Source organism: Oryctolagus cuniculus, chromosome 19 (genome assembly GCF_964237555.1).
Source record: "Oryctolagus cuniculus chromosome 19, mOryCun1.1, whole genome shotgun sequence".
Lineage (NCBI taxonomy): Eukaryota > Metazoa > Chordata > Mammalia > Lagomorpha > Leporidae > Oryctolagus > Oryctolagus cuniculus.
This window is the reverse complement of record NC_091450.1, coordinates 36,181,275-36,206,126: the sequence shown is the minus strand read 5'-3', so window position 1 is coordinate 36,206,126 and position 24,852 is coordinate 36,181,275. Positions and strand designations below refer to the sequence as shown.

Sequence of the window (24,852 nt, the reverse complement as noted above, 5' to 3'; positions counted from 1 at the left end):
TGGGTGAAGCTCCTGGCTCCTGGCTTCCGCCTGGCTTGGCCTGGCTACTGCAGCCGTTTAGGGAGTGAACCAGCGGATAGAAGATTTCTCTCTCTCTCTCTCTCTCTCTGGCGCTCTGCTGTGGCTCCATGGCTCAGCGCTCACACCTGTGTCCCCTTCCTACTGCAGGGAACGAAGGGGACAACTTCTACGTCATCGACCAGGGAGAAGTGGACGTGAGTAGCCCTGGCTGCTGAGGGGCGGTGGGCCCTGTTCCCGAGCCCCAGTGGAGGCCCCACCCACTCTCGCCACATATTTTTCCCAGGAGACCCCGCCTCCTGGGTCTCCCCCAGTCAGCGTGCCTGGTGCCCTGGTGTCCCCACAGCCCTGCCCGGGCCCCGATGGGACCCTGTGGGCGCCTGTCCCGGCCTCAGTGGCCTCCCCTGCCGGAGGCCTCCTTGCTGTGCTCGGCCTTGTCCCCGCGCGCTCCTGTGTCTCCTCTGGGACACTGCGGCCTCAGCTTGGACGGCAGTGACGTGTCCACGTCCCGGGCTTCCTCCGTGGCACCTGCTCGCTTCCTTCCTGGGTCTCAGCTCAAGTTCAAGTTCACGATCATGTGCTTTTTCCAGTGGCCGTTTCTGCCAGGCCCCCAAGTCAGGGACCAAGTCCGACCCCGGCACTTTGGGGTCTGCTTCCCAGGCAGGCCCCCACGTCACTCTGGGGCTGGGGATGCCGGTCCAGCTGCCACGCCTTCTCCTTCACCACAAACTGTGCCACCACCTGGCCTGGCCCTCAGGCGGCCCGACTGGCTGCTGGCCAGGCGACGGCACGCCCGAGCCCCGGCTGAGCTATTTCAGGGCTGCGCCTCCGTCCAGGGCTATTCTGGGGCGTCCTTACTCATGGCTTCCCCCATCAGCGGCGTGCACCGCAGGGTTTCTGGGAACCCGGGCAGGCACACTCGGCTTCCGGAGCCGGCAGCCCAGGAAATGATTCACGTTCATCTGCCGTGAGGGGCACACGCTCGGCGCCTGCAGGGGCTTCCTCAGGGCCCGGGACAGACCTTTGGGTCTGGGGGGCGGGGCTGTCTCCCCACTGACGGGAACAGAGGCAGGAGCTGAGGCCGCAGAGGAAGTGCCACGGTGCCGCCGGCCCCGGGCTCGGCTGCCAGTCATCGTCGTCTCCTGCTGCCCCACTGCAGATCAGGGAAACCCCACCCCAGGAAGCAGAGGAGACAGAGGAGGGGGCTCTGTCCTCCTGCCTGGGCCCCTCCAGGAGATGCTGCCCCGGCGTCTGGGCAGGGGAGGGTCCAGCCTGCAGCACACAGGAGCTGGCCGCTGGGGGTCGGGTGGCCCAGCCTCCCCCGTGTGGATCCGCAGCTTTTCCACCTGGCCCTGACCTTGCTCCCGGGCTCTTTAGCATTTGCTGCCCACAGCCCTGGCACCGTCACCGTCCTGGCTATCGCCGACCTGGCTGTCACCATGCTGGTGCTTCTTCCCCTTCCTGATGTTTGCTAACCACTTGTGAGCCCCAGGTGTGCACAGAGCATATGTGAGAGCCCCAGGTGTGCACAGAGCACCCGTCAGAGCCCCAGGTGTGCACAGAGCACCCGTGAGAGCCCCAGGTGTGTACAGAGCACCCATGAGAGCCCCAGGTGTGCACAGAGCACCCATGAGAGCCCCAGGTGTGCACAGAGCACCCGTCAGAGCCCCAGGTGTGCACAGAGCATATGTGAGAGCCCCAGGTGTCCCCTGAGCACCCGTGAGAGCCCCAGGTGTGCACAGAGCATATGTGAGAGCCCCAGGTGTGCACAGAGCACCCGTGAAAGCCCCAGGTGTGCACAGAGCACCCGTCAGAGCCCCAGGTGTCCCCTGAGCACCCGTCAGAGCCCCAGATGTTCACCGAGCACCCATGATAGCCCCCAGGGGCTTACAGAGCACCCGTGAGAGCCCCAGGTGTGCACAGAGCACCCGTGATAGCCCCAGGTGTGCAGAGAGCACCCGTCAGAGCCCCAGGTGTGCACAGAGCACCCGTGAGAGCCCCAGGTGTGCACAGAGCACCCGTCAGAGCCCCAGGTGTGCACAGAGCACCCGTCAGAGCCCCAGGTGTTCACCGAGCACCCGTCAGAGCCCCAGGTGTGCACAGAGCACCCGTGATAGCCCCAGGTGTGCACAGAGCACCCGTCAGAGCCCCAGGTGTCCCCTGAGCATCCCTCAGAGCCCCAGGTGTGCACAGAGCACCCGTCAGAGCCCCAGGTGTCCCCTGAGCATCCCTCAGAGCCCCAGGTGTCCCCTGGGCACCCGTGAGAGCCCTCCATGCCCCCCAGCCCCTGGCGCACACGGTGAAGGGGAGATGCAGTCTGCCCTCATGGCAGGTGGGGGTGGATGGAGTCCATGGGGGAGGCAGGAAGAACAGGAGGTCAGCAGAGCACTCGCGCTGCACCTGCTCGGCTCCCCCTCAGCCTGCACCATCCTGGGCACCCCTCAGGAAGCCCAGGCCCAGCCCCGCCGCCCAGGGCAGCGTGCCCTGTCTACTGTGGGTCCCAGCTGCCCCGGGACCTACACGGGGTCCAGTCTCAGCTCCTCCTGCGTTCCCACAGGGGCCTTCAGCTCAGCCACGGCTAGGAGAAGAGCTCAGGGAGTCCCCCAGGGTTGGCTCCTGGAGCCCCTGGGCCCAGCGGCCCAGCCCCCAGTCCTGGGTGGCTCTCTCTCCTGTGGATTGGGGGGAGGCAGGAAGGCCTCGGGGAGTCAGGCTCTGTCCCCCACGACTCAGCCGGGTCCTCATTTCTCATGGGAATTAACACAGCTCAGGGGGGGGTGGCTGGGAGGTCTGGGGGTGGAGGGTCCCTTGGGGCTCCGCTGTCCCACGCCTCCCCCGCCCCAGGGGCAGACCCCACCCAAGTCTGGTGCCTCCTGCAGCCCCACCACGCCCTCCCCACATCACAGAGACCACTACACCCTGGAGACTGAGGCTGGGAGCTGTTGCCCCGGAGTGGAGCCTGTGGCCATGGCCCTGGGGCTGAGCGGGTAGCTGAGTCCTCCCCGGGCAAGCAGGATCTCAGCATCAACTGTGCCCCCCCCCCCCCCCGCACTGAGCCCCTCCCCCTCCTCGCAGCCGCCTCGGCTGTGACTCACGGCAAGCCCTGAGGTCCAGCCTCGCTGGCCCGGCTGACCCTACAGCCCGCGTCAGTGACTCCCTCTGAGAGAGGACAAACGTGCGGAGGGAGGGGGCTGGCTCTCGCCCCCTGAAGTCCCCCTGCCATGCCAGGGCCCCCCAGGATGGGCTCAGCCGACCCCTACCGGGCTGCCTCCCGTTAGGCCACATCCTTGATGGCTGCCCGCCAGGCCTGGGGGCACGTGGGGCGGCTTTGTGAAGGGAAGAGCTGAGGTCACCTTCGCAGAACTGGAATTCCCCAAACACATTGTCCTGGCAGACCCAGGCCCCTCCCTCAGGGACGAGGCAGCTTTAAGGCCCTTGCTAGACCCGGCTGGCCAGAGCCAGGATGTCTGGGCCCCGTGGGCGGACGCCCACTCATGGCTACAGCTGCAAGGGGACAAGGCTGTGACTTCAGGCCCACCCAGCACCTGCATGCATCGGGACGGGCTCCCCCGGGAGCCAGGTGGAGGAGCCCCTGTGGTGTGGGTGTGCCGGGCGGGAGGGCCAGGCCACAGTAAAGGCTCAGCCAGGATCTGCAGCCCCCGGGGCCCCGCCCCCGCCACGCCCTCCTGTCTCAGAGTATAGAAGTGAACCCAGATCAATTTTGTTCCTGGAACCGAGCGCCCAGCTGTGCAGGCCCCACCCCCGAGGCCGACTCCCCCTGGCCCAGGTTGTTCCCAGCCCTGGCTGTCCCGGGGCTCCCCCTGGAGGTTCCCCCCACACCGGCCCGCTGGCTCTGGGGCTCCCCTGGGATGCCTGGTGGTGGCGGGGTGTTCGTGTGCGCTGGGTCACTTAAGTACTCACTGGGAAGGCAGAGAGAGCGAGCTTCCACCCCTGGTTCACTCCGCAGACGCCCGCCACAGCTGGGCAGGCCAAGGCCAAAACCAGGTGCTGGACGCTGGGTCCGGTCTCCCACGTGGGGGCAGGGGCCTCCCACCAGGCACAACAGCTGGAGGCGGGACTGGGACCAGGCCCTGCCTCGGGGTGCCACCCTCGCCACTGAGCCGCACACCCACCCCCTCCAGGTGTTTTAATTCAGGAACACAGATGGCACAGCATTTACATGGTATTTGCATGGTATTTACACATTTGCATATCATTTACATGATATCAACCGCTGCCACCACTTGGGAGCACAGCCAGGGGCTTGAGCCCTGTCACACTGTGTGCAGGTGCAGGCACAGTGTGTGCAGTCGGCCGCGGTGTGGGCGTCACCCACTCATCTCAGACTGCGCCCCTAACACCCCCTCACGCCGGCCCCCAGCACCCTTCTGCCTCCGCATCCAGGTCGCACGGGCTGGGCTTTCGCACCTGCCTCTCGTCACTCAGCTGGGGTCCTTGGGGGTCCTTGGGTGCCCTGTGTCAGCACTCCCTTCCTCTTGTGGACAGGCCCTGGGCTCCCCGTCTCCTGCCTGCTGTGAGCGCTGCCGTGGTACACACGGGGGTGCCACCGGCTCCCGGGACCCTCGTTCCAGGGTGCCCCGGTTCACCGTCCTCGGCCATGTCGGTGTGAGGACAGAAGGTTCTAGAGCAGGTTCAGGGCCTTGACCAAGGGAGTGGAGGGTAGGGTTGCTTCTGTGGCCCAGGAACGGTAGATGGACGCCTCCAGAGGGGATAGTGACACAAGGCAAATCCAAGGCCCTGGGCGCTGTGGGCCAGGGAGACAGGCAGGCACTGCCCCTCAGCCTTCCCTCTGTGGGAGCCTAGGCAGAGCCTGCAGCCCCTGCCCAGCCTCCAGGTGGACGCTCAGGCATCCCGCCTGGGCCCTGCCCAGTGTCGCCGCCGGTGAGCAGGGGCTGACCTGGGAGGTCCAGCGGGGCATTCCCACGCAGCCCGAGGGCACCCAGGGTGGGGGAGGGGCAGGGCCTCTCACCCCCCACCCCGTCCTCCTGGCTGCTCCCAGGACTTTGCACACCCAGTCTGCCCCAGGGCCTTGGCTCGTCCTTGCCCTGCCCGCTGTCCGCAAGACTGGCCCTGGCCACTCGGCACTCACTGCAAAGTTCCTGTGCACGTGCGTGGCTGGGCAGCACGTCCCCCGGGAGCAGGAATTGCTCGTCCACTCTGAATCGCTGCTGTGACCCAGGGGGTGAGGGGATGAATGCAAGGGTGGACGCGGGGTGGCGGGGCCGCCCCGCAGCTTCGCTGTGGCCCGGGCAACCCCCCTTTTCCTTCTAAAAGAAGACAACACAAAAAGCGGAACAGAGCGGGCAGCAGCCCCTTGCGTGCCAGCCGGGTGGGGCCGCCCTGCACTGGGGAGCCGTGACAGAGGCCAGTGTCCCGAGAAGGATGGCCCCTTTGTCCTCCGGGGGGTGGCCCGGTTCCGTCTGTGGGGCCTGCACAATGGTTTCCTCTGACTGCCTGACGGGGGTGGGGGGGTGCCGTTCCCGGAGGCCTTGGGCTTCTTGGGGAGGGAGGGGCTCCCTGGTCCTGCCCTGCCGCTGCCCTGCGTCCCAGGAAGTCCAGGGGTGCAGCTGCCCTGGCTGGCTCTGCGGGACACACCCTTGACCCCCGGAGCCCCTGCCACCTGCGCGGGTGGCCTCCTGGTCCCTTCCTGCGCGGCTGGGAGGCTGGGCCTTCCTGAGTGGCACACACCTGTCCAAACCCCAGGTTCACATCTGCGGCCCCGGCGAGAGCTGTGTGTCCTCGGGGGCCGTGTCTGCCCACTGCGCCTCCAGGCCCAAGGCCCTCTGAGAGGCGGGGACACGCTCACCCACACACTGGCCGAGTGCGCTCGCTGTGCCTGCCCGGCTGAGCCAGGTGGGCTGTGGGTGGTGCCTCCTGGCCGGGGCACCGGGCGCTTCTGAGTGGCGGGACTCACCGAGCTGGGCCTTGAGCCCGTGGAGCCCCCAGCAGCTTTCACAGGACCACGAGCACCGCCAGTGGGCTTCCTGCCTGCCCCACCGTGGACACTCGTTCCCCCCACAGGAAACGGAGGCAGGGGCTCTCCGAGGTCCTACAATCCGGGACTGCCCCCAGCGCCCGTCACGCCCTCAGCCTCCAGGAGGCCAGGGAGGGTGTGGACGACCAGTGCTCCGGCTCGCACTCGGGTGTGGACGCATCACCTGCATGGCCCTGTCTCCACGGGGGACCCTGGTTGTCACTGGGGTGTAGATAAAGAGCCATTGAGCTCGGCAAGAATCTCCCGTCACTCACCCCCGGCCTCTCCTGTCCGACGCACACACATTTTGCAATGGGAGCCATTCTTTGGGCCCCCAGACTCGCTGGGGGAATAAAGAGGGCACAGTAGCCGCATAATGGACAATCTGCGCCATTCTGCGTGGACGCGGCCACGCTGCCTCGCACAGGGGCCGCACTGTGCAGGGCGAGGCCTGAAAGGGGTCTTGTCCGGCCCCTCCCCGGGCACACGGCGGCTCCGGTTCAGGCTTGGGGGCTTGGGCGCTGCCCACGGGGAGGAGGGGATTTGCGCTCAGGACACCCAGCAGGGGTCCCATGGGTCAGACCTGCAGCAGAGGTGGGCACGGACGCGGTGATACCCGGGGCAGGAGGGCGTGAGCACGGGGCGACCGCATGTGCCACCAAGGGTCCCGCTCCCCAGAGTGCGTGCAGGGAAACCGAGACCCAGGAGGGTCTGATAAAGGAACTGCAGCGGGGGCTGCCGAGCCAGTCCAGGCACCCTTGGGCGCTGCTGCCTCTGGGCCTTGAGAGCCACCCGAGCTCACCTCTGAGCAGACCTGGGGACAAGGTAGACACCGGTGCTGTCTCTTGGGCAAGCTGGGTGGGGGCCCTGTGCCCCTCCTTCCAGGGACCCCTTTTGGGGAGCCCAGGGGGCCCCCGGCTTCTTTCACTGTGGCCTTGTCCCTGATCTCCCGGGGGAGTGCAGACCTGGCAGGTTTACAGGAGGGACGGAGGCCACAGAGACACACTCACCTGTGCCCTGCCCCCAGGTGTACGTGAACGGAGAGTGGGTGACCAACATCAGTGAGGGCGGCAGCTTCGGGGAGCTGGCGCTCATCTACGGCACCCCCAGGGCCGCGACGGTGAAGGCCAAGACCGACCTGAAGCTCTGGGGCATCGACCGTGACAGCTACAGGCGCATCCTCATGGTGAGTGGCGCCCTGGCCGGGGAGGGCGGCCGGCCGGGCCTGACGCCAGGCTTGCTTGAGGGCCTGGCTCGACTCAGAACGGGGAGCCTGTGATGAGTGGAAAGTGTGTGTGTGGGGGGGGTTCTGGAAGGTTCTTAGAAGACACAGGGCCCTTCCTGCCCTTCCTGCTTCCTGCCTGGAACGTGGTTGCAGTGGCTGGAGTTCCAGCTGCCGTCATGGACGATGAGGTGAGCTTGGCCCCCACTGGAACCACGGGGCCAGGACGCCAGGGCTGGGCCTGGCCCTCGACTTCTGCACGTGACACTGGCGTTGGGCCCTGGGCACTGTCACTTTAGGTGTTTCTTACACACAGCGAGTCTGCTCAGGGTACGTGTGGTGTGCACACGTGGGTGTGCCTATGCACGTGTGCAGCCCACCGTGGCGGGGGGGTCAGCCGTGTGGGCACTGCCCAGCACAGGCACACACACGCCTCCTCCCTGCCGGGCACCGCTCTGCACAGGAAGCTGCACACGCGTGGGGCCCTCCCCGAGGAGGAGGGCACGGGGAAGGGGCTGCCGCGTTTGTGGCCGGCGAGGAGCCCGCTGTGGACGGGGCAGGAGGCCCCTGCTGGTGAGAAGTGAACGGAGGCCTTGCCGCGACCACGAGCTGCTGCAGGAGTTTCGTCCCAGGGTCGGCTAGACCGCGGCCTGCGAGGGATTCCTTCTGGAAGGTTCCAGGCCGCAGCACTGGTCCGGGGTCCCCTCCTGCTCAGGTCGTCGTCTGCCTTGGGCACACGCACGCCTCGGGGCTGCTCTGACCCCAGAGGACCTGGGCGGGGCCGGCTTGTGGGAAGGCACCTCTGGGATGGCGTTTGCATGTCCAGCCCTGCTGGGGAGGCAGCTACGCCTGCAGCCGGGAGCCGCCCCCAGGCCAGGGGACTTCACTCTGCTCTGACCCCAGAGCAGCCGGGCAGCAGCAAGTGGAGGCAGCTCTGCTGTAGCCTAGGGTGTGGAGGGCTTTGTAGACCCTGAACCTGTCAGGTTGGCCACGGTGGGGGGCAGGGCTGGCAGAACTTGGAAATCTAGGCTTTGGGGGCTGGAGGGTGACAGTCCGATCAGTGCCTCTCTCCTCAGACCCAAGCCCCATTAGGACCTCCCCCCTCAGACCCAGGTCCTGTCAGGACCTCTCCCCTCAGACCTGGGTCCTGTGAGAGCCTCCCCCCTCAGACCTGGGTCCTGTCAAGGCCTCTCCCCTCAGACCTGGGTCCTGTGAGGGCCTCCCCCCTCAGACCTGGGTCCTATGAGGGCCTCCTCCCTCAGACATGGGTCCTGTCAGGACCTCTCCCCTCAGACCTGGGTCCTGTGAGGGCCTCCCCCCTCAGACCTGGGTCCTGTGAGGGCCTCCCCCCTCAGACATGGGTCCTTTCAGGACCTTTCCCCTCACACCTGGGTCCTCCCCCCTCAGACCTGGGTCATGTCAGGACCTCTCCCCTCAGATCTGGGTCCTGTCCGGGCATCCCCCTCAGAACCAGGTCCTTTCAGACCTCCTCTCTCAGACCTGGGTCCTGTGAGGGCCTCCTTCCTCAGACCTGCGTCCTGTCAGGACCTCTCCGCTCACACCTGGGTCCTGTCAGGGCCTCCCCTAGACCTGGGTCCTGTCAGGACCTCTCCCCTCAGACGTGGGTCCTTAGGGCCTCCCCTAGACCTGGGTCCTGTCAGGACCTCTCCCCTCAGACGTGGGTCCTGTCAGGGCCTCCCCTAGACCTGGGTCCTGTCAGGGCCTCCCCCTCAGACCTGGGTCCTTTCAGACCGCCTCCCTCAGACTTGGGTCCTGTTAGGACCTCCACCTAGACCTGGGTCCTGTCAGGGCCTCCTCCCTCAGATTGGGTCCTGTCCGGGCCTCCCCCCTCAGACCTGGGTCCTGTCAGGACCTCTCCGCTCACACCTGGGTCCTGTGAGGGCCTCCTTCCTCAGACCTGGGTCCTGTCCCGACCTCCCCCCTCAGACCTGGGTCCTGTCAGGGCTTCCCTGATCAGACCTGGGTCCTGTCTGGGCCTCCCCCCTGAGACCTGAGTCCTATCCGGGCCTCTCCCCTTAGACCCGGGTCCTGTCCGGGCCTCCCCGCTCAGACCTGGGTCCTGTCAGGGTCTACCCCCCCAAGACCTGGGTCCTGTCCTCCCCCCTCAGACCCCAGATCCGGCAGGACCGAGGACGGCCTCCTCTGCAGGGGGTAGGTTCGGCTCCTCTGGCCACGCTCTTGTGTGGCCGCCGGGGCCTGTTCCCCCCAGGGCCGTGCTGTGACCCCAGCGTGGGCGGGCCCCGGCCTTGTTCATTCGCCCTCTCCCTGGGGTTTGGGGACAGGACGCGCCTGGCCTGGGGCTGTGCAGTGCCCGTCTTTGGTCTGCGGGGATGTGCGGCTGGCACCGGGAAGCTGTGACACTGCAGCGGCAGCCGGCGCTCCCTCTGCGCCAAGAATAGCGCCGCCGGGCCGGGGCTGGTGGGGCTGGCGGGGCTCCTGCGTCCCGGGACCCAGCGCCCTGGGCCTCTTCCCCGTGGGGCCGTTTCTGGAGGCGTCCGCAGCATGCCCCCCACCCCCGCCCCGGCGCCGGGCCAGGACCCTCTGCCCTCAGACCAGGATTCGATCTGGAAGCTTCCTCGGGTGTCCGTCTGTGCCGCTGTGGTTCTGCCGAGGGACAAGGGAGCCCGGCTGTGGCCACGGCTGCCACTCCACCCCGGCAGCCCAGATCTCCCTCTCACCCTCTGAGGCCCGCGTCGCCCTGGGCCACACCTGGGGCCCGGTGCATGCGGGCGGTGGGGCTGGAGGCTGCACCCTCCTGCTGACGCTGCTGGACACGGGGGTTGGTGTCCACGACGCTGGGTGCGCCCAGCATGGGCTGGGTCAGTGGGGTCTCCCAGGACCCACTGGGCTGAGTTCTCGACCTGAGGGAGCGTTAGGTGCCTGGGGGCCCAGGGTGGGGAAGGGGAAGCCGGGGCCTGGGGGTCTGGGGTCCTGTCTCCGGGTCTCGTGCCAGGTGCTGCACACACCTGTGAGGTCTCATGGCCATTACGGGGATCTTACGTAAGCTCCGTGGCCCAGACATGGGTAGGGAGGCAGGAAGACCAACCCCCTTGGGCCAAGACTTGAACCCGTGGCCCTGGGCCTCAATCCCCTCCCCTGGCCTCCCCATGGCTCTGGGAGTGCAGGCATCCTGCCCCCTCCCCCACTTGAACCTGTGTCCCTGAGCCAGCCACCCCCTCTCCTGGCCTCCCCAGGGCCCTGGGAGCGCAGGCAGCCTGCCCCTCCCCCATGTCTCACACCTGTCCCCAGATCATGCTGTGTTCTGTCCAGGCTCCTGCCGTCCACTGCACCCCGGGAAACACTGGTCCATCCTGGTCTCCTGGCCCTGTCCTTGCTCTGCCGTCCACCCCGGGCCCCACGGCAGGGTGGTCATTTGGGCTGTGCCCAGTCTGCCCTGCTGTGACCTAGGTGAGGTCACTGCCCCCAGGCGGGGTTCTAGTGGCTGCACCAGGCAGCCATGATGACCGCGACTGTCCCGGGTGTGCTTGGGCAGCAGACCTGTGTCTCCCTGGGTGCTGGTGCGGCCACAGCACCCCCAGGGCCCCGGGTGGCACAGGCTCCTTGGCCTTGGCCGTCCAGGGGGAGGAAGGGCTCAGGGCGGCCAGGTCCTGTGTGGCATCCTTGGAAGGCAGCTCCGTGCTGTGGGCCACTCAGGACAGCCTGACCCTTGGGGGCGTGGCAGGTGCAGTCCAGCTCTGCTCAGTGTGGCTAGTGTGTGTCACGTGGCTCTGAGCACCCTCCCCGTCTGACGTGTGGATGCCGAGCCGTGGCCCGGGGCCGAGCACGCAGTGGGTGCCTGGAACGGCTTCTCCCTGGTGTGAGCTTGCTGTTTGGGGGTGGGGTGGGGGTGGCCCTCTCATGGCGCCGAGGTCCCTGTGAAGGGGAGACGCCAAGTCTGCGTCTGGCTGTGGGCAGTGCCGGGAGACAGGACCAGGGCTGACCACTGTCGTGCCAGCACCACCGGCACGCGGTAAAATCGGTGCTAATGGGTGGACGCCCTGGGGGGTGGAGGCCTCGTGGGTGGGTCAGGAAGCTGGTGCTCACGCCAGACCCTTCTGCCTCCCTCGCATGTCAGTGAGGGCTGCAGACGGGACAGGGGGTCCCGTGGCCTCAGGGGAGTGCAGGGTGGCAGGGAGGGGCTGTGGAGATGTCAGCGCCATCTTGCCTCCTGGGCCTGCGCACCCCCCCACCTGAGGTGTGCTCGTGGCTCCTATGCCGGGGTGAGGGCCAGCGCCTGTGGGTCAGCTCTGGCTGCACCACAGGATTGCCCGGTGGCAGCCGTTTCTGTGCCATGAGGCAGCCACAGGGCCCGTGGCGGTCAGAGGACGGCTGTGCCGTGGCCGGGCCGTGCGGTGGGGGCAGCACGCGTCCCCCTGGTGACCCAGGTTGGCCCTGCTCGGGGGGATCCACAGGGCACATACGGGGCCGCCCTGGTGGGGAAGCCCCTAGAAGGCAGGGAGGGGCTTGAGGGGCTGGGGGGCAGCCCCCGTGGACGCTCGGTCCCTGGAGGGCGCTCAGGCCGCTGGGCGCTCAAAGCCCCATTCAGGGTTCCGAGCCGTGTGGGGAGCCTGGGGCTGCCGCACCCTCCCCTCGCTCACCGCCCTCCCCTCTCCCCCGCAGGGCAGCACGCTGAGAAAACGCAAGATGTACGAGGAATTCCTCAGCAAGGTCTCCATCCTGGGTCAGTGGCTGGGCCGCCCGCGTGGCCTCCTCCTCCCTCGCGCACCGCCGCCAGCCTGGGCTCCGCTCTCGGAGTGGCTGGTGTCCACGGCTGCCGGTAGCTGTGAGTCCGGGACACACGCACACACGTGTTCACAGAGTGCACACCTGTTGGCCAAATCAAGGAACCCCGTGTCCCTGCCCTGGTGGACAGTGCACGTCCGTCCAGGCCACCGCTGCCTCCAGGGGTCACTTCTGAGGCTCCTCGGAGCCCGCCAGGCTGTCCGGCTGTGCCCAAGTGTGGTTCTGCTGGGGCTGTCCCGCTTCCTGGGTGCCCTGGGTGCCCCCGGCCCTGGAGGGATGCTGCAGGTGGAGCCTCCCAGCGGGCTTGTGGAGCAAGAGCAGCACACGTGTGCATGCGTGTGCGTGTGTGTGTGGGGTGACGGTGCCCTCGCCACATCCCCTGCTCCCTCTGTGGAAGGCAGGGGCAGGCAGGGAGGATGGCCGTGGGCGCTGTCCCCTCGCTGGAAACCTGGGGACCTGCTGTGCGCCAGGTGCCCGGGATCCCCCTGCTCCTCAGGAGTCCGCAAGGGTCGGCCCAGGAGGGGGCACCAGTCGTCAGGTGTGGGAGTGGACAGCAGAGCCTGGTGGGCAGGTGTGGGTGTGGACAGAAGGGCTTGGTGGGCAGGTGTGGGTGTGGACAGAAGAGCAGGTGGGCAGGCGTGGGAGTGGACAGAAGAGCAGGTGGGCAGGTGTGGGTATGGACAGAAGAGCAGGTGGGCAGGCGTGGGAGTGGACAGAAGGGCTTGGTGGGCAGGTGTGGGTGTGGACAGAAGAGCAGGTGGGCAGGTGCGGGTGTGGACAGAAGAGCAGGTGGGCAGGTGTGGGAGTGGACAGAAGAGCAGGTGGGCAGGTGTGGGTGTGGACAGAAGGGCTTGGTGGGCAGGTGTGGGAGTGGACAGAAGGGCTTGGTGGGCAGGTGTGGGTGTGGACAGAAGAGCAGGTGGGCAGGTGTGGGAGTGGACAGAAGGGCTTGGTGGGCAGGTGTGGGTGTGGACAGAAGAGCAGGTGGGCAGGTGTGGGAGTGGACAGAAGGGCTTGGTGGGCAGGTGTGGGTGTGGACAGAAGAGCAGGTGGGCAGGTGTGGGAGTGGACAGAAGGGCTTGGTGGGCAGGTGTGGGTGTGGACAGAAGAGCAGGTGGGCAGGTGTGGGAGTGGACAGAAGAGCTTGGTGGGCAGGTGTGGATGTGGACAGAAGGGCTTGGTGGGCAGGTTTGGGAGTGGACAGAAGGGCTTGGTGGGCAGGTGTGGGTGTGGACAGAAGGGCTTGGTGGGCAGGTTTGGGAGTGGACAGCAGAGCCTGGTGGGCAGGTGTGGGAGTGGACAGAAGAGCAGGTGGGCAGGTGTGGGAGTGGACAGAAGGGCTTGGTGGGCAGGTGTGGATGTGGACAGAAGGGCTTGGTGGGCAGGTGTGGGTGTGGACAGAAGAGCAGGTGGGCAGGTGTGGGAGTGGACAGAAGGGCTTGGTGGGCAGGTGTGGGAGTGGACAGAAGGGCTTGGTGGGCAGGTGTGGGAGTGGACAGAAGGGCTTGGTGGGCAGGTGCGGGTGTGGACAGCAGATCATGGTGGGCAGGTGTGGGTGTGGACTGCAGATCGTGGTGGGCAGGTGTGGGTGTGGACAGCAGATCGTGGTGGGCAGGCGTAGGCGTGGGTGCAGAGCTCCACCCCTGAGCAGGACCCTTTCCCAGGCTTATGGACCTGATTCTCCCTGGCGCTCGGGGCCACCATGCCTCAGGCCGCCTCCTGGGAGCTGCTTTTGGGCGCTTACCTGAGTTTCCCCTGCGTGGTTCTTGTGCTCCGTGTTGGAGACACCGTTCAGATGGGGGCCCATGGCCGGGTGGCTCTGGCTGCTGCCTGGGGGTCTCCGTTGGCATCAGGTGTCCCGAGCACAAGGCTCCCAGCTGAATTAGGCGTTGCCCCTCCGCGCTCTGCCTCCTGGATGGCCTTGAGGGCTGGAGAGGTTTAAAAGGCTGGAGCCGGCCGGCGCCGCGGCTCACTAGGCTAATCCTCCGCCTTGCGGCGCCGGCACACCGGGTTCTAGTCCCGGTCGGGGCACCGGATTCTGTCCCGGTTGCCCCTCTTCCAGGCCAGCCCTCTGCTGTGGCCAGGGAGTGCAGTGGAGGATGGCCCAGGTGCTTGGGCCCTGCACCCCATGGGAGACCAGGAAAAGCACCTGGCTCCTGGCTCCTGCCATCGGATCAGCGCGGTGCGCCGGCTGCAGCGCGCTGGCCGCGGCGGCCATTGGAGGGTGAACCAACGGCAAAAGGAAGACCTTTCTCTCTGTCTCTCTCTCTCACTGTCCACTCTGCCTGTCAAAAAAAAAAAAAAAAAAAAAAAAAAAAAAAAAAAAAGGCTGGAGCCACAAGTCTCCACTCCCCTTGGTTTTTTTCTTTCTTTTGTTTTTAAAGATTGATTTATTTATTTGAAATGCAGATTTAGGGGGAGAGAGAGAGGTCTTCCATCTGCTGGTTCACTCCCCAAATGGTTGCAACAGCTGGAGCGGGGCCAGGCTGAAGCCAGGAGCTTCTCCTGGGTCTCCCACGTGGGTGCAGGGGCCCCCAGCACTTGGGCCATCCTCCACTGCTTTCCCAGGCCATAGCAGGGGGGCAGATTGGAAGAGGAGCAGGCGGGACTCGAACCACTGCCTGTATGGATGCCGGCACTGAAGGCGCCTTTACCCACTATGCCACAGCGCTGGCCCTGTCCCGTCAGATTTCTGTCGCTGGCCCTGTAGATCTGGACGTGTGTTTGTGTGGCCATGAGGAGGGTGGATGTGCCCGGCCGTGGGGCAGCCCTGTTCTCTCTGGCCCTGGCCGTGGGGTGAGAGCCAGTCCAGCCACCATGCCTGGGGGTTTTGCCCTCTGCCAATCAGCAGGACGCGCTGGCTGCAACCCAGACCTGAGGTGAAGGGGCTTCTGGCCGCCGACCCTGGGATGCGCTGGCGCGGGTGTCAGGGTGTCAGGCGGGGCGGGGGGTTCCTCGCTCTCGGATTGGGGTGGACCATAGCTCTGAGGATGCTGCGGAGGTTGTTGGCATCTGGGGACACCCATGGCATCCCCTGAACAGAGCCCGGGACCCCTGCTTGCCCCTTGGGTGGTTCTAGATCTTTCTGTGGCCCTGATGCTTGGCTGTGGATTGGGCAGCCATGAGACCTAATCTCATGCCCGGTCTCTCAGCCCAGGGCATGGTCCCCACTCCTGTCCTGGGTCCCCAAGACCACGCCCCGGGCGTTTGCTGAGGGCACACCTGGGGGCTGCCCTGGCCACCCTGGCCCGCGTGGGGCCGCTGGTGACCCCGTCCTCCCGTGCAGAGTCCCTGGAGAAGTGGGAGCGCCTGACGGTGGCCGACGCCCTGGAGCCCGTGCAGTTTGAGGACGGAGAGAAAATCGTGGTCCAGGGGGAGCCCGGGGACGACTTCTTCATCATCACGGAGGTGAGTGAGCGCCGCCCACACACACGTGCCACGGGCATCCACGTGGAGCCACACACGCCATCCACACGTCCCTAAGCCCAAGGATCTCTTAAAGTGTTGGTGGGTACACGCCTGCACATGGAACACACACGCTTGCACACATGACGAGGTTGTAAGACACAGATCACATGGTGGATGCATGCCTGCACGTGGGACAAGATGGAGGACAGGGATCACGTGGCTACACGCTTGCCCATGTGCTGGGATTGCAGCACATGGAACACACGGGGAGTACACACTTGCACGTGTGACGAGATTGTAGGGCACGGACTATATGGTGGTGCACACGGACCACACACACACAGGGGACACACGCTGCACATGTGACAGGACTGCAGGACACGGAACACATGGATACACGCCTGCACACGTGACGAGATCGCAGGACACAGGACACACTTGTGGTGCCGGTGGCATGTCAGGATTAGACATCTGATTTAAAGTGCGCGGCAGTGGCCTCTGCCTGAGCTCACGGCGTGGGTGCCGTGCATGGGGCTGGAGTCGCTCTGGGGGCTGGGCCTCGGCTGCGAGTGGACGGCCGTGGTGGCGACCAGTGCCGAGTGCGGAGGCCGCCCTGGTCCTCGCTGGGGTGTGGCCCCCAGGGTGTTTTCTGCAGGTCTCTCTCACTGTGTGTCCCCATGGCCGTCCTGGTGTGGGGAGCCCAGCCCCGGTCACAGATCAGGAGATGCACACGCCAGGGTTGGACGCCTGTGGCTGTGACGTCACTTCTCCTGAGACCCGGCCCCCATCAGCCCTCCCCTTTTTTCCCAGGAAGAAGCAGAGGTGCAGGGTGGACGTGGGGCCACCATGGAGCTGTCCTGGGACCCTGGGGGCTGCACTTCCTGTCCCCGGGAGCGAGAACAGAGCCACGTGGCCGGGCTGTGGTTGTGTCCACTTGTGCCCAGGCTCCTGGGGGCCACAGGTCCACATTTTCTCCACCTGGTCTGGGGGTGACTGTACCCTGCATGGGAAGGCGGGGCCACGTCCATCAGGGCCATGTGGGGGACAACGCCGGGCCCCGCCCCTCCCAGGCTGTGCTTAATCCCTCAGGGCCGGTGGTGCCTGTGGCCTGGGTCCTGGCCTGCTGGACGACATCCATCCCAGCAGAGCCAGGGGAAGCTGCTGTGGAGCTGGGTGGGGCCGGGTGGGCGGCCCTCCAGTGGCCATGGTCTCCGTGTCCCTGCTGACCACGGGCCGTTTCCTGCCTGCTGGCCGCAGTGTGGCACAGCCTGACAGCGGTGCTGGGTGTGGTCTACACAGCCACTCTCGGTGGACGGTGTGGTTGTGTGAGGGCCGGGGCTCCCTGGGCTGCTGGCATGGGCGTGGCCTCTGGGGTGTGGTGCCATGCATATGCTGTACATGTGGCATGCAATGCAGCATGTCATGTGTGTGCAGTGTATGCCATGCGTGTGCCACACATGTGTAGTTTGTATGGCATGGTCTCCTGGCATCTTGCTGCCTGCCTCACACTCTGTCCAAGTCTCCACTGCACTGGCCACCTAGCACAGAGCCGTCCTGGCCACACCCGGCCCCCGAGGGGACGCTTGGCCGCCCTGTGGGGCCCTCTGAGGCCCCTGGTCCTGATCTCATCCTTGTCCTCACCCTGCCCAGGACCCTGCTCTCTCTGGGACTGCATGCGGGCTGCCAACCCTGGTGGGTGGCTGTGGACACCCCTATGCATTGGGCCCAGGCCCTGGGGCCACAGTACTTAGCAGTGGGGGCCTGTGTGGGCCACAGACCTGGGCAGCAGCCGCTGCACAGGCGTGGGGAGACCCTGGCAGCTGCCAGCCTCAGGCCACACTCCGTGTGGGTGGGAGACATCTGACCTCCGGCCAGGTGCGGGGCCCCGAGGCCTCCGTGGGGCATGGCCATGGCTGTGGCCGTGGTCTTCTTGGGGGCTCTGACCCTAGTCCACCAAAGTCGGGGCAGCGTCCGGGTGGGGGCGGGAGGCGGGCCCTATTGGCCTGGCTCGTCCCCTGGGGAGGTGTCTTGGGGCCTACTGTGCGGGCGGGGGTCCCGAGACCCTCGCTGGCCCAGCTGTTCCCTCCTCCTCCTCCTCCTCCTCAGAATTTACCGCCTGATTCCGCACTCCAGGCGAACTGTGGCCGCCAGAGCTGGGCGGGGTGGGTGGGGGCGTCGGGGTCTCCCGGGCTGGGGAGGGGGCAGCTAATGGGTTTTGCGTTCCCGCCGTGCATTCCTCGATTTGAACCATGTGCCTGGGGGCAGCTGGACCCCAAAGGGCTGGCATCCCCGTTGCCATGGGGACGTCGGATCGGATTCCCCTCCCGCGTAGCAAATCAATTTTACCAGCGTCCGCCACGCGGAAGCAACTGCAGGGCAGCCTTTCCCAGCCACCTCCCGCCCAGGCCTGCGCACCCCCTCCTGGACGCTGGGGCGGGAGGGCTCCCAGAGCCCATGGGGGACGTCCCTTCACTGGTGCTCACAGAGGGCTGTCACTCAGCGCCCCCACCCTGCTCCGTGACCCCCGTCTTCGCCGTATTTCCGCATTTGGCGCCGTTCCCTGGGGAAGGTTCTGGCTCTGTGCCCATTGGCTCCATGCCGCGGGGTGTGCTGGAGGGACCCTGGCCTCTGAGGCAGGGGGTATCCAAGGGCCTGCAGGACCCCTGCTGGGCAGAGAAGGGTCTGGAAGGGCCGGGGCCTGGGGGCAGCGGCTGCGATGCCTGGACTTGCGGCCACTTCCTGCTCGGCATCTGTAGCTGCCCTCGGCCGCGCGGCCCAGCCCGGAGCCTGGCTGCGTTTTGGTGCTGCCTCAAGTGGGGCCGTGATGGCACTGGGCACCTGAGGCTGCAGAACCCTGAGCGCCCCGTGGGGTCCCCAGCACTGGGCTGAGCAGCCCCCTTGGGAAGCCGAGGTCCCCGGGTGGTCGTGGAAGAGCCAGTCCCCCGTGGAGCATGCCCGGGGGTGATGCCAGTGCGTGTGGCCCTGGGGTGGCCTCGTGACCCGAGACGCCTGGGCTCACAGCGTCCCCTCGCCCGTGTCCACTCGGTGCCCGGTGCCTGCCCCATGCCTTGCACAGGAGCAGCCGTGCCCTCTGCTCACATGCTGCCGGTGGGCCCCTGGAGGCTCCGACAGCCGCGGTCCGCCCGGAAGCACACAGGTCCCCTGGACTTGGCCCCAGCTCCTTCCCTGGCGCGGGTCAGCTGGTCACCCTGTGTCTGAGGCTGCATGTCCCCTTGAAGCCCCATCGCTCCTGCGGGAAGCTGCCCTGGGCCTGAGCAGGACAGCTGGTCCCGGGCACGTCCCCCCAGCCTGTGACGTGAGCACGGGGGCTCGGGGGTGGGCGAGCCGACTTCCCAGCTCGGCCGACATCTTCGCTTTGTCCGCATGCTGGCCAGGTTTTCCCGTGGCTGTTCCCTGGAGGAAGGCAGCGGCCTGGCCTCACCGGGGGTGCAGCTGCCCACGTCTGTCTTGGTAACGAGCCTGCCTCGCCCCACCCCCCTCTGCCTTTCCTGCCTCCCACGACCCTCCAGGGAGACCAGGCGGATTCCCACAGGCCGTTCCCAGCCCGCGGGCGGTGCGGACGGACAGATGTGGCCGCGTGTGCCGGATTCCAAGGCCCTGGCACAGTATGAGGAGAGCCAAGCTCCGTGCCAGGCAGGGCTTCTGCCGGGGGATGTTTGGGCTGGGAAAACCCCAACAGACGCCCAGTGCAGCTGGGGCTGGCCAGGCAGCCTCGGGCACGGCCCCTGCGTCCCCTCCCCACGGGCCTGGGACCCCGTCTTGGGAGGTCCACGCAGCTGGAGGGGCCAGCTAGGTGGGGGTCCGTGGCCTCAGGAGTCTCCTGCTCCGTCTCTTGGCGTAGAGTCAGCAAAATGGCTTCTGGGGGCTTCTCGGGGTGCAGGGCTGGGGTCACCCTGGGCGGAGCTGGCGCAAGGGTGGGGGCTCGGGCGTGGGCGGCACCAGGAGGAAGCTGAGCTGAGGGCGGGGCAGGGGGTGGAGTCGGGGAGTGTGAAGCCCATGGCCACCGCGCCCGCGCGTCCACAGCCGCAAGCCGGACTCCGGGGATCCGGGCGCCCCCGGGGGCTGGGAAGAGCGGCCAGCGCGGTGCCCTGTGAGGCCTCTGCTGCAGGGGGTGGCGGCGGCGGCGGCGGCAATGGCGGTGACGCAGCTCTGAGCTTTTGCGGTGTGCCCCACTCGGCCCCACACGGCCACGCCCTCTTCCCTGGCCTCGCAAGTCACTGAGGTAGTGACCACTACCCTGTCCGTTTATACCATGAGAAATAGGCTCAGGACAGGTCCGAGACTTCAGGCATCACCAGCCACCGCCAAGTCCATGGTTTCAGACATTGCTAGTCACCTGCCGATCCCGGCCTCTGCAGGTGATAAAGCACTGTCTTGCCCGTGCCTCCCAGAACCTGGGAGTCTGAGCGAGTTCGCTAGCCCTGGGAGAGCTGGGGCTCAGGGCAGCTGGGTGGTGTCCATAGCTTCCCAGCTGGGCCAGGTCTGATGTCCAGGCCCTTGTGAGGCCCTCGTGGTGCCCATGTTGCCCGGCCAAGCACCGGTCTCCAGGGGACCCGGGATGTGCCCCGCTGGCCTCATCCTGTGGCCACCTCCTTCCGTCTCCCCATGCTGAGCAGAATGAGTTCATCTTTCTGACTTAAAAAAATATATATTTATGCTAACTTTATTTAGCAAAGCAGAGACGCAGAGAAAAAGAGACATACACACACCTAGACAGACAGACAGACAGAGATCCTGTATCTGCTGGTTCACGCCCCGGCGCCCGCAGCAGCCAGGGCTGGGCCAGGCCAAAGCCAGGGCGAGCGTCAGCAGGCAGCTGGGTGCAGCCAGGCTCTCTCCTGTGGGGTGCGGGGCCCCACATGGGTTCAGGGTGACTGGGCAGTGTAAAGAGGCCCCTCTGGGGTGGTCAGCGCCGCTGACCACCCCACGTGCCCCTGCAGCCTTTCTGAGAGGCGGCCTGGAGGCCCGAGGGCCTGGGCAGCGCTGGGTTCCAGCCGTGCCGCCGGCTCCCTGAAGCGCGGCACTGAGGTCAGCACGTGTTCGTCCTTGGGCCCCTGTGTTTCCAGAAAGCTCTGCTGCTCTGGCCAGCGGCCGCGCTTCAGGGGGTGCTGGGCGGCTTGGCCGGTGAGTGGGGCTGCTGGGACGTCCTGGTGGGGGCAGGCGTCCTGGCCGGAGGGTTGTGGACGCCCAGGCCCTGTGGACGAGGTTGGCGCACAGCAGGCTGGCATCTGTGGGGAGGCCGGACGCCGTCAGGGCCCTGTGTGGACACAGGCTGTGGGTGCAGAGGCCCTCTTTGGACCCCTTTATGGAATCTTATGCTCCAGTCGCCCTGACTCCAAGACGGGGAGCCGCGTCCACGAGGGGCCCCTCTGCTCCCCCAGGGTTAGCCAGAGACCTGTTCTGGCCAGCGAGGTGTGAGGGGGGTTGTGGACGCTTCCGGAAGGGTTTCCCACAGGTGGCACGTGGTGACTCCTGGACCCACTGAGAGGGCTGTGACCCCGCCGAGACCCAGGGCCCAGGGCGGGGGGCAGACCCACGGGCCAGCTGGCTGCCTGACTTCTGGGGACGAAGGTGAACACAGCTCGTCACCCAGGAGCGCCATGTGCAGCACCAGGAGGCTCGGGCGGGCGGGCGGCGGACACCAAGGTCGGGGCGTGGGTGCCGGGGACCGTGCCGCCGAGCAGGCCCCGGCTGAGCCGCGTGCTGGGTTCTGGGAGCAGCGCGAACTTGAAAGGCAGGAACCGCAATGTTAGCCACGGGCCCGGGGTCACCCTGGGCAGGAGCAAGGCCAGCGGCTTCAGCCCCCACGCGTGTCGCCCTCAGCGACGGCCTCCCACGTGGGCCACGGAACCCAGAGCCGTGCTGAGCACCCAGCTGAGCCGGCACTGGACCGGGACCGGGCGCTGTCCTGGCGCCTTCAGCACCCCAGCTCCCCGGGCGCCCGCCGCGTGCGTGTTCCGCTGCTGCCTCCGCTGGCTCGGTAAACACCCAGAGCCCGGCGCCCGGCGGGGACCCGCTCCCGGGGGCTGCCAATTGGTGCCTGCAGATTCTAGGCACGGCGGCTGCGGCGTGTGCCGCAGACTGTGGAAGGCAGGAGTCACTCATTAACCTGGGCACAGCCAGCCCAGGGAGCCCACCTGGACATGGGGTGTGCAAGCCCCCCAGAGTCGGAGCCGCTGATGCCTGCGTCAGGGTGCAAACCTTTGTCTTCACAGTGGCCTGGGGTGGGGCCTGGGCCAGCGCGCCTGACCCTGCCGTACCGCACGTGCTGGCTGGAGTGGGGGGCATTTGGACAGCAGCCGCCCGGCTGTCCGAGGCTCCTCCGTGGCCGCCCCTGCTCTTCCCATGCCTGTTAATCGCTGAGCCGGCGCCGCCTGCTCCCCTGCATGGGGGTCGGGGCCCCACCGCGTAGCCAGGGGCGCCTGAGCCTGAGCCAGCTCCCGTCTGCCCCCAGGGAGCCCCCGCATGGCTGGACGCCCGGCTGGGCCTTGGCGGTTAACCCAAGGTCAGCTCTGAGCGCCAGGCCCCCGACAGATTCCGACCCCTTGGTTGCACCGCCGGAGTTTCCCATCGGAAAACCGCGTCTGGGCTGGGGTGGGGGCTACGGGAACGCTGGCTGCCCCGCGGAGAGCGAGGCCTGGGGGCCGCGTTCCGGCGCGGTGGAGACAGGTGCATGGGTTGGGCAGTGGGGGCGAGTGTCCCCCATACGTCCGGCTCTCACTGCCGCTTGGGCCCACAGGGCACCGCCTCCGTGCTGCAGCGCCGGTCCCCCAGCGAGGAGTACGTGGAGGTCGGCCGCCTCGGGCCCTCCGACTACTTTGGTGAGTGTCCCCTCCCGTGGGTCCTTGGGGGGCTCTCAGGGGGCGGGGGCTGAGCCGCCCTGCAGCTGGGACAGAGGGCTCCGCGGAGTCTCCCCAGACCCTGGTCCAGGGTGTCGGCCCCAGCATTCCCACACCTGGAGCCCGGTGGGTGTGAGGGAGGCCGGTGCCACAGCCCACAGTGCCAGCCGCGCAGGGGCCTCCCAGAGGGGGTCGGCCAGGATGTGGAAGTGCCCCGGGCACTTCGGGGACTCACGTCCACTCAGGCTGCTGCTGGCACGTGGTCGGCTCTGCCGCCTCCCCTCCAGCCAGCACTGCCCTGAAGGGGAGCCGTGTCCGCCCCAACGGCCTCGGCCCCTCGTGCCCCTGACGCCTCTCCCCCCTCCTCCCCCCTCCTCCCCCCGCCCCTCCCCCGCCTCCCAGGGGAGATTGCGCTGCTGCTGAACCGGCCGCGTGCGGCCACGGTGGTGGCCCGTGGCCCCCTCAAGTGCGTGAAGCTGGACCGGCCGCGCTTCGAGCGGGTGCTGGGCCCCTGCTCCGACATCCTCAAGCGGAACATCCAGCGCTACAACAGCTTCATCTCCCTCACCGTCTGAGCGCCCGCGGCGGGCCCGGCCCGGCCTCTGGACTCAGTTTCTGGAATAAACAGCCGCCTCCTGCGTTTCAGAAACAAGGCAGCGAACAGAACCCAGCCCAGGCCCCTGCCGTGCCCCCCGGCGCCGCCGGCCACAGCGCCCTCCAGGGCCCTGGCCCAGGGTCCCGGGCTGCGGCTGCGGACGTGGGAGGAGCCGGCCAGGCGTCCCTGCTTGTCCTCGGCCCTTCTGGAAAGTCCCCAGGTGGGAGGGGCCTCCTGACGGACACTTGGCCGGGTCCAGGGACCGCGAGGCAGGGCTGCCTGTGTGTGTGCCGGGTGGCTTCCCGTGACCCTGGGAGGGAGAGCGGCATCCTGGGTAAACCACAGGGGGCTGAGTTCCCCCTGCCCCCACCCATACCAACCCCATTCCCGACCCCCGCCGATGCCCGCGCCCCAGCCTGGGTGCCGCGCTGCCCCCGTCCGTGGCCCCGTGTCCGTGGCCCCGCGCCCCTCCCCGCTCGACGCTGCATGAGCATTAAATGTGCGATGAGGACCCCCGCCCGGAGGCTCTGGTCTGAAGTCTTTTGGGGGGTGCTTCTCGTTCCCTCCCAGTGGTGAGACACGGGGGGCACAGCCACCCCGGGGGATGCAGGTCGGGGGCATGAGCACATTCTTAGCTGCCGCCGCCTCCGTCTTCCTGGACCAAGCCTGACCTCACGGGGGCGCCTCCCCCAGGCCCCTCCCCCAGCGTCACTGGCAGGCGTGGGGGCTGCGCTGGGGCGGCCACGCGGGCAGGGCCCAGCTCCCTCGTTGCCCCCCTGGCCTGGTGTGGCCCTGCCACTTGTGGCCGTCTTTAGGGCCTCGAGGTGGACATGGAGGCCCTGAGGCTGCTGCTGGCAGTGTCCGGGGATGGCCAGCGCCAGGGTCCCCGAGCCCCAGCCCAGGGCTGTGACTGGAAAACAGAAGTGGGTGGGTCGTGGCAGAAAGAGGCCGTGCAGGTGTGGCGTCCGCAGGCCAGAGGAGGAATCGTGGTGGGGCTGGCCTCCCCAGGGACACACAAAGACCCTGGGCTGTAGAACGGGGGCACCCAGAGAGCCGTGGGGGTCACGGGCTCGGCCGTCGGCTCTCAGACCCTGACACGAGACAGTCCATGAAAGCAGAGTCCGATCAGACGGGACGTATCGCCATTTGCACGGGGACGGAGCGACCAGCTGTGGCCGGGAGGAGCGTCCTCAGGCCTGGATCCCACGGGGCAGAGGCCAGGTGGACGTCAGGAGCCCTCCAGAACCCCGAGTGGGACGTCCCAGCCACTCGCTCGGGGACGCCCGGGTGGAGCCGCGGCCAGCACACGCCTCGCCCAGGGGGAGCAGCAGCCCCTGCCCTGCAGCCCTGAGCCCCCAGTGGTCTTGGTCAGTGGGCACCAGCCTCCCGCACCGGACACCTCCTAGCCCAGGAGGACCACAAGTCCACAGGGACCCAAGCCGCGGGATCTGTGCACCCCCAGCTGGGCGGGGGAGCAGAGCTCGGTCCCCAGAGCCCCATGTGCTCCTGTTTGTACGCAGCCTGTGTCTTCACTCTCCAAAGGCCCTCAGCGGCCGGGGCTGGGCCAGGGCCTGGAACTCAACCCAGTCTCCCGTGTGGGCGGCAGGTGCACAAGGACTTGGGCCACCACTGCCGCCCTCCCCCAGGTGCATCAGCAGGAGCCAGGGCCAGGTACGGAGCCCACGTCCTCCACTGTGGGCCACGGGGTCTTAACTGCTAAGCCAAACGCTCACCCTGTGGTGTCCATTTGAATGTCGCTTCTCGGGGCTGGCGCTGTGGAGCAGCGGGTAAAGCCGCTGCTTGTGATGCCGCCATCCCATATGGGCGCCGGTTTGAGTCCCGGCTGCTCCACTTCCCATCCAGCTCCCTGCTGATGGCCTGGGAAAGCAGTAGAAGATGGCCCAAGTGCTTGGACCCCTGCACCTGCACGGGAGACCTGGATGAAGCTCCTGCCTTCCTGGTTCCGGCCCCGCCCAGCCACAGCCATTGCGGC

General features: G+C 67.2%; 2 protein-coding genes across 6 annotated transcripts in view; both read left to right on the top strand.

Annotated features, from left to right (window-relative positions):
* The window catches only part of PRKAR1B (protein kinase cAMP-dependent type I regulatory subunit beta), a 63,939-nt gene extending 40,562 nt beyond the window's left edge, over positions 1–23,377 (top strand). For all 5 annotated transcript variants that reach the window (XM_070064255.1, XM_070064254.1, XM_070064256.1 and 2 more), the window contains 6 exons: positions 169–215; positions 7,038–7,196; positions 11,874–11,934; positions 15,283–15,404; positions 22,165–22,246; positions 22,667–23,377. In XM_070064255.1, the coding sequence (XP_069920356.1) occupies positions 169–215; positions 7,038–7,196; positions 11,874–11,934; positions 15,283–15,404; positions 22,165–22,246; positions 22,667–22,839 (644 nt within the window). In that variant the 3' untranslated portion in view covers positions 22,840–23,377. The remainder of the gene's footprint in view (positions 1–168; positions 216–7,037; positions 7,197–11,873; positions 11,935–15,282; positions 15,405–22,164; positions 22,247–22,666) is intronic.
* Positions 11,941–15,275, top strand: LOC138846954 (PE-PGRS family protein PE_PGRS47-like). The gene is made up of 2 exons (XM_070064259.1): positions 11,941–13,021; positions 13,054–15,275. Exons 1-2 carry the CDS (start codon positions 12,413–12,415, stop codon positions 13,615–13,617), a joined length of 1,173 nt encoding a protein of 390 aa, XP_069920360.1. The 5' UTR covers positions 11,941–12,412; the 3' UTR covers positions 13,618–15,275.
* Positions 23,378–24,852: the final 1,475 nt, after the last annotated feature.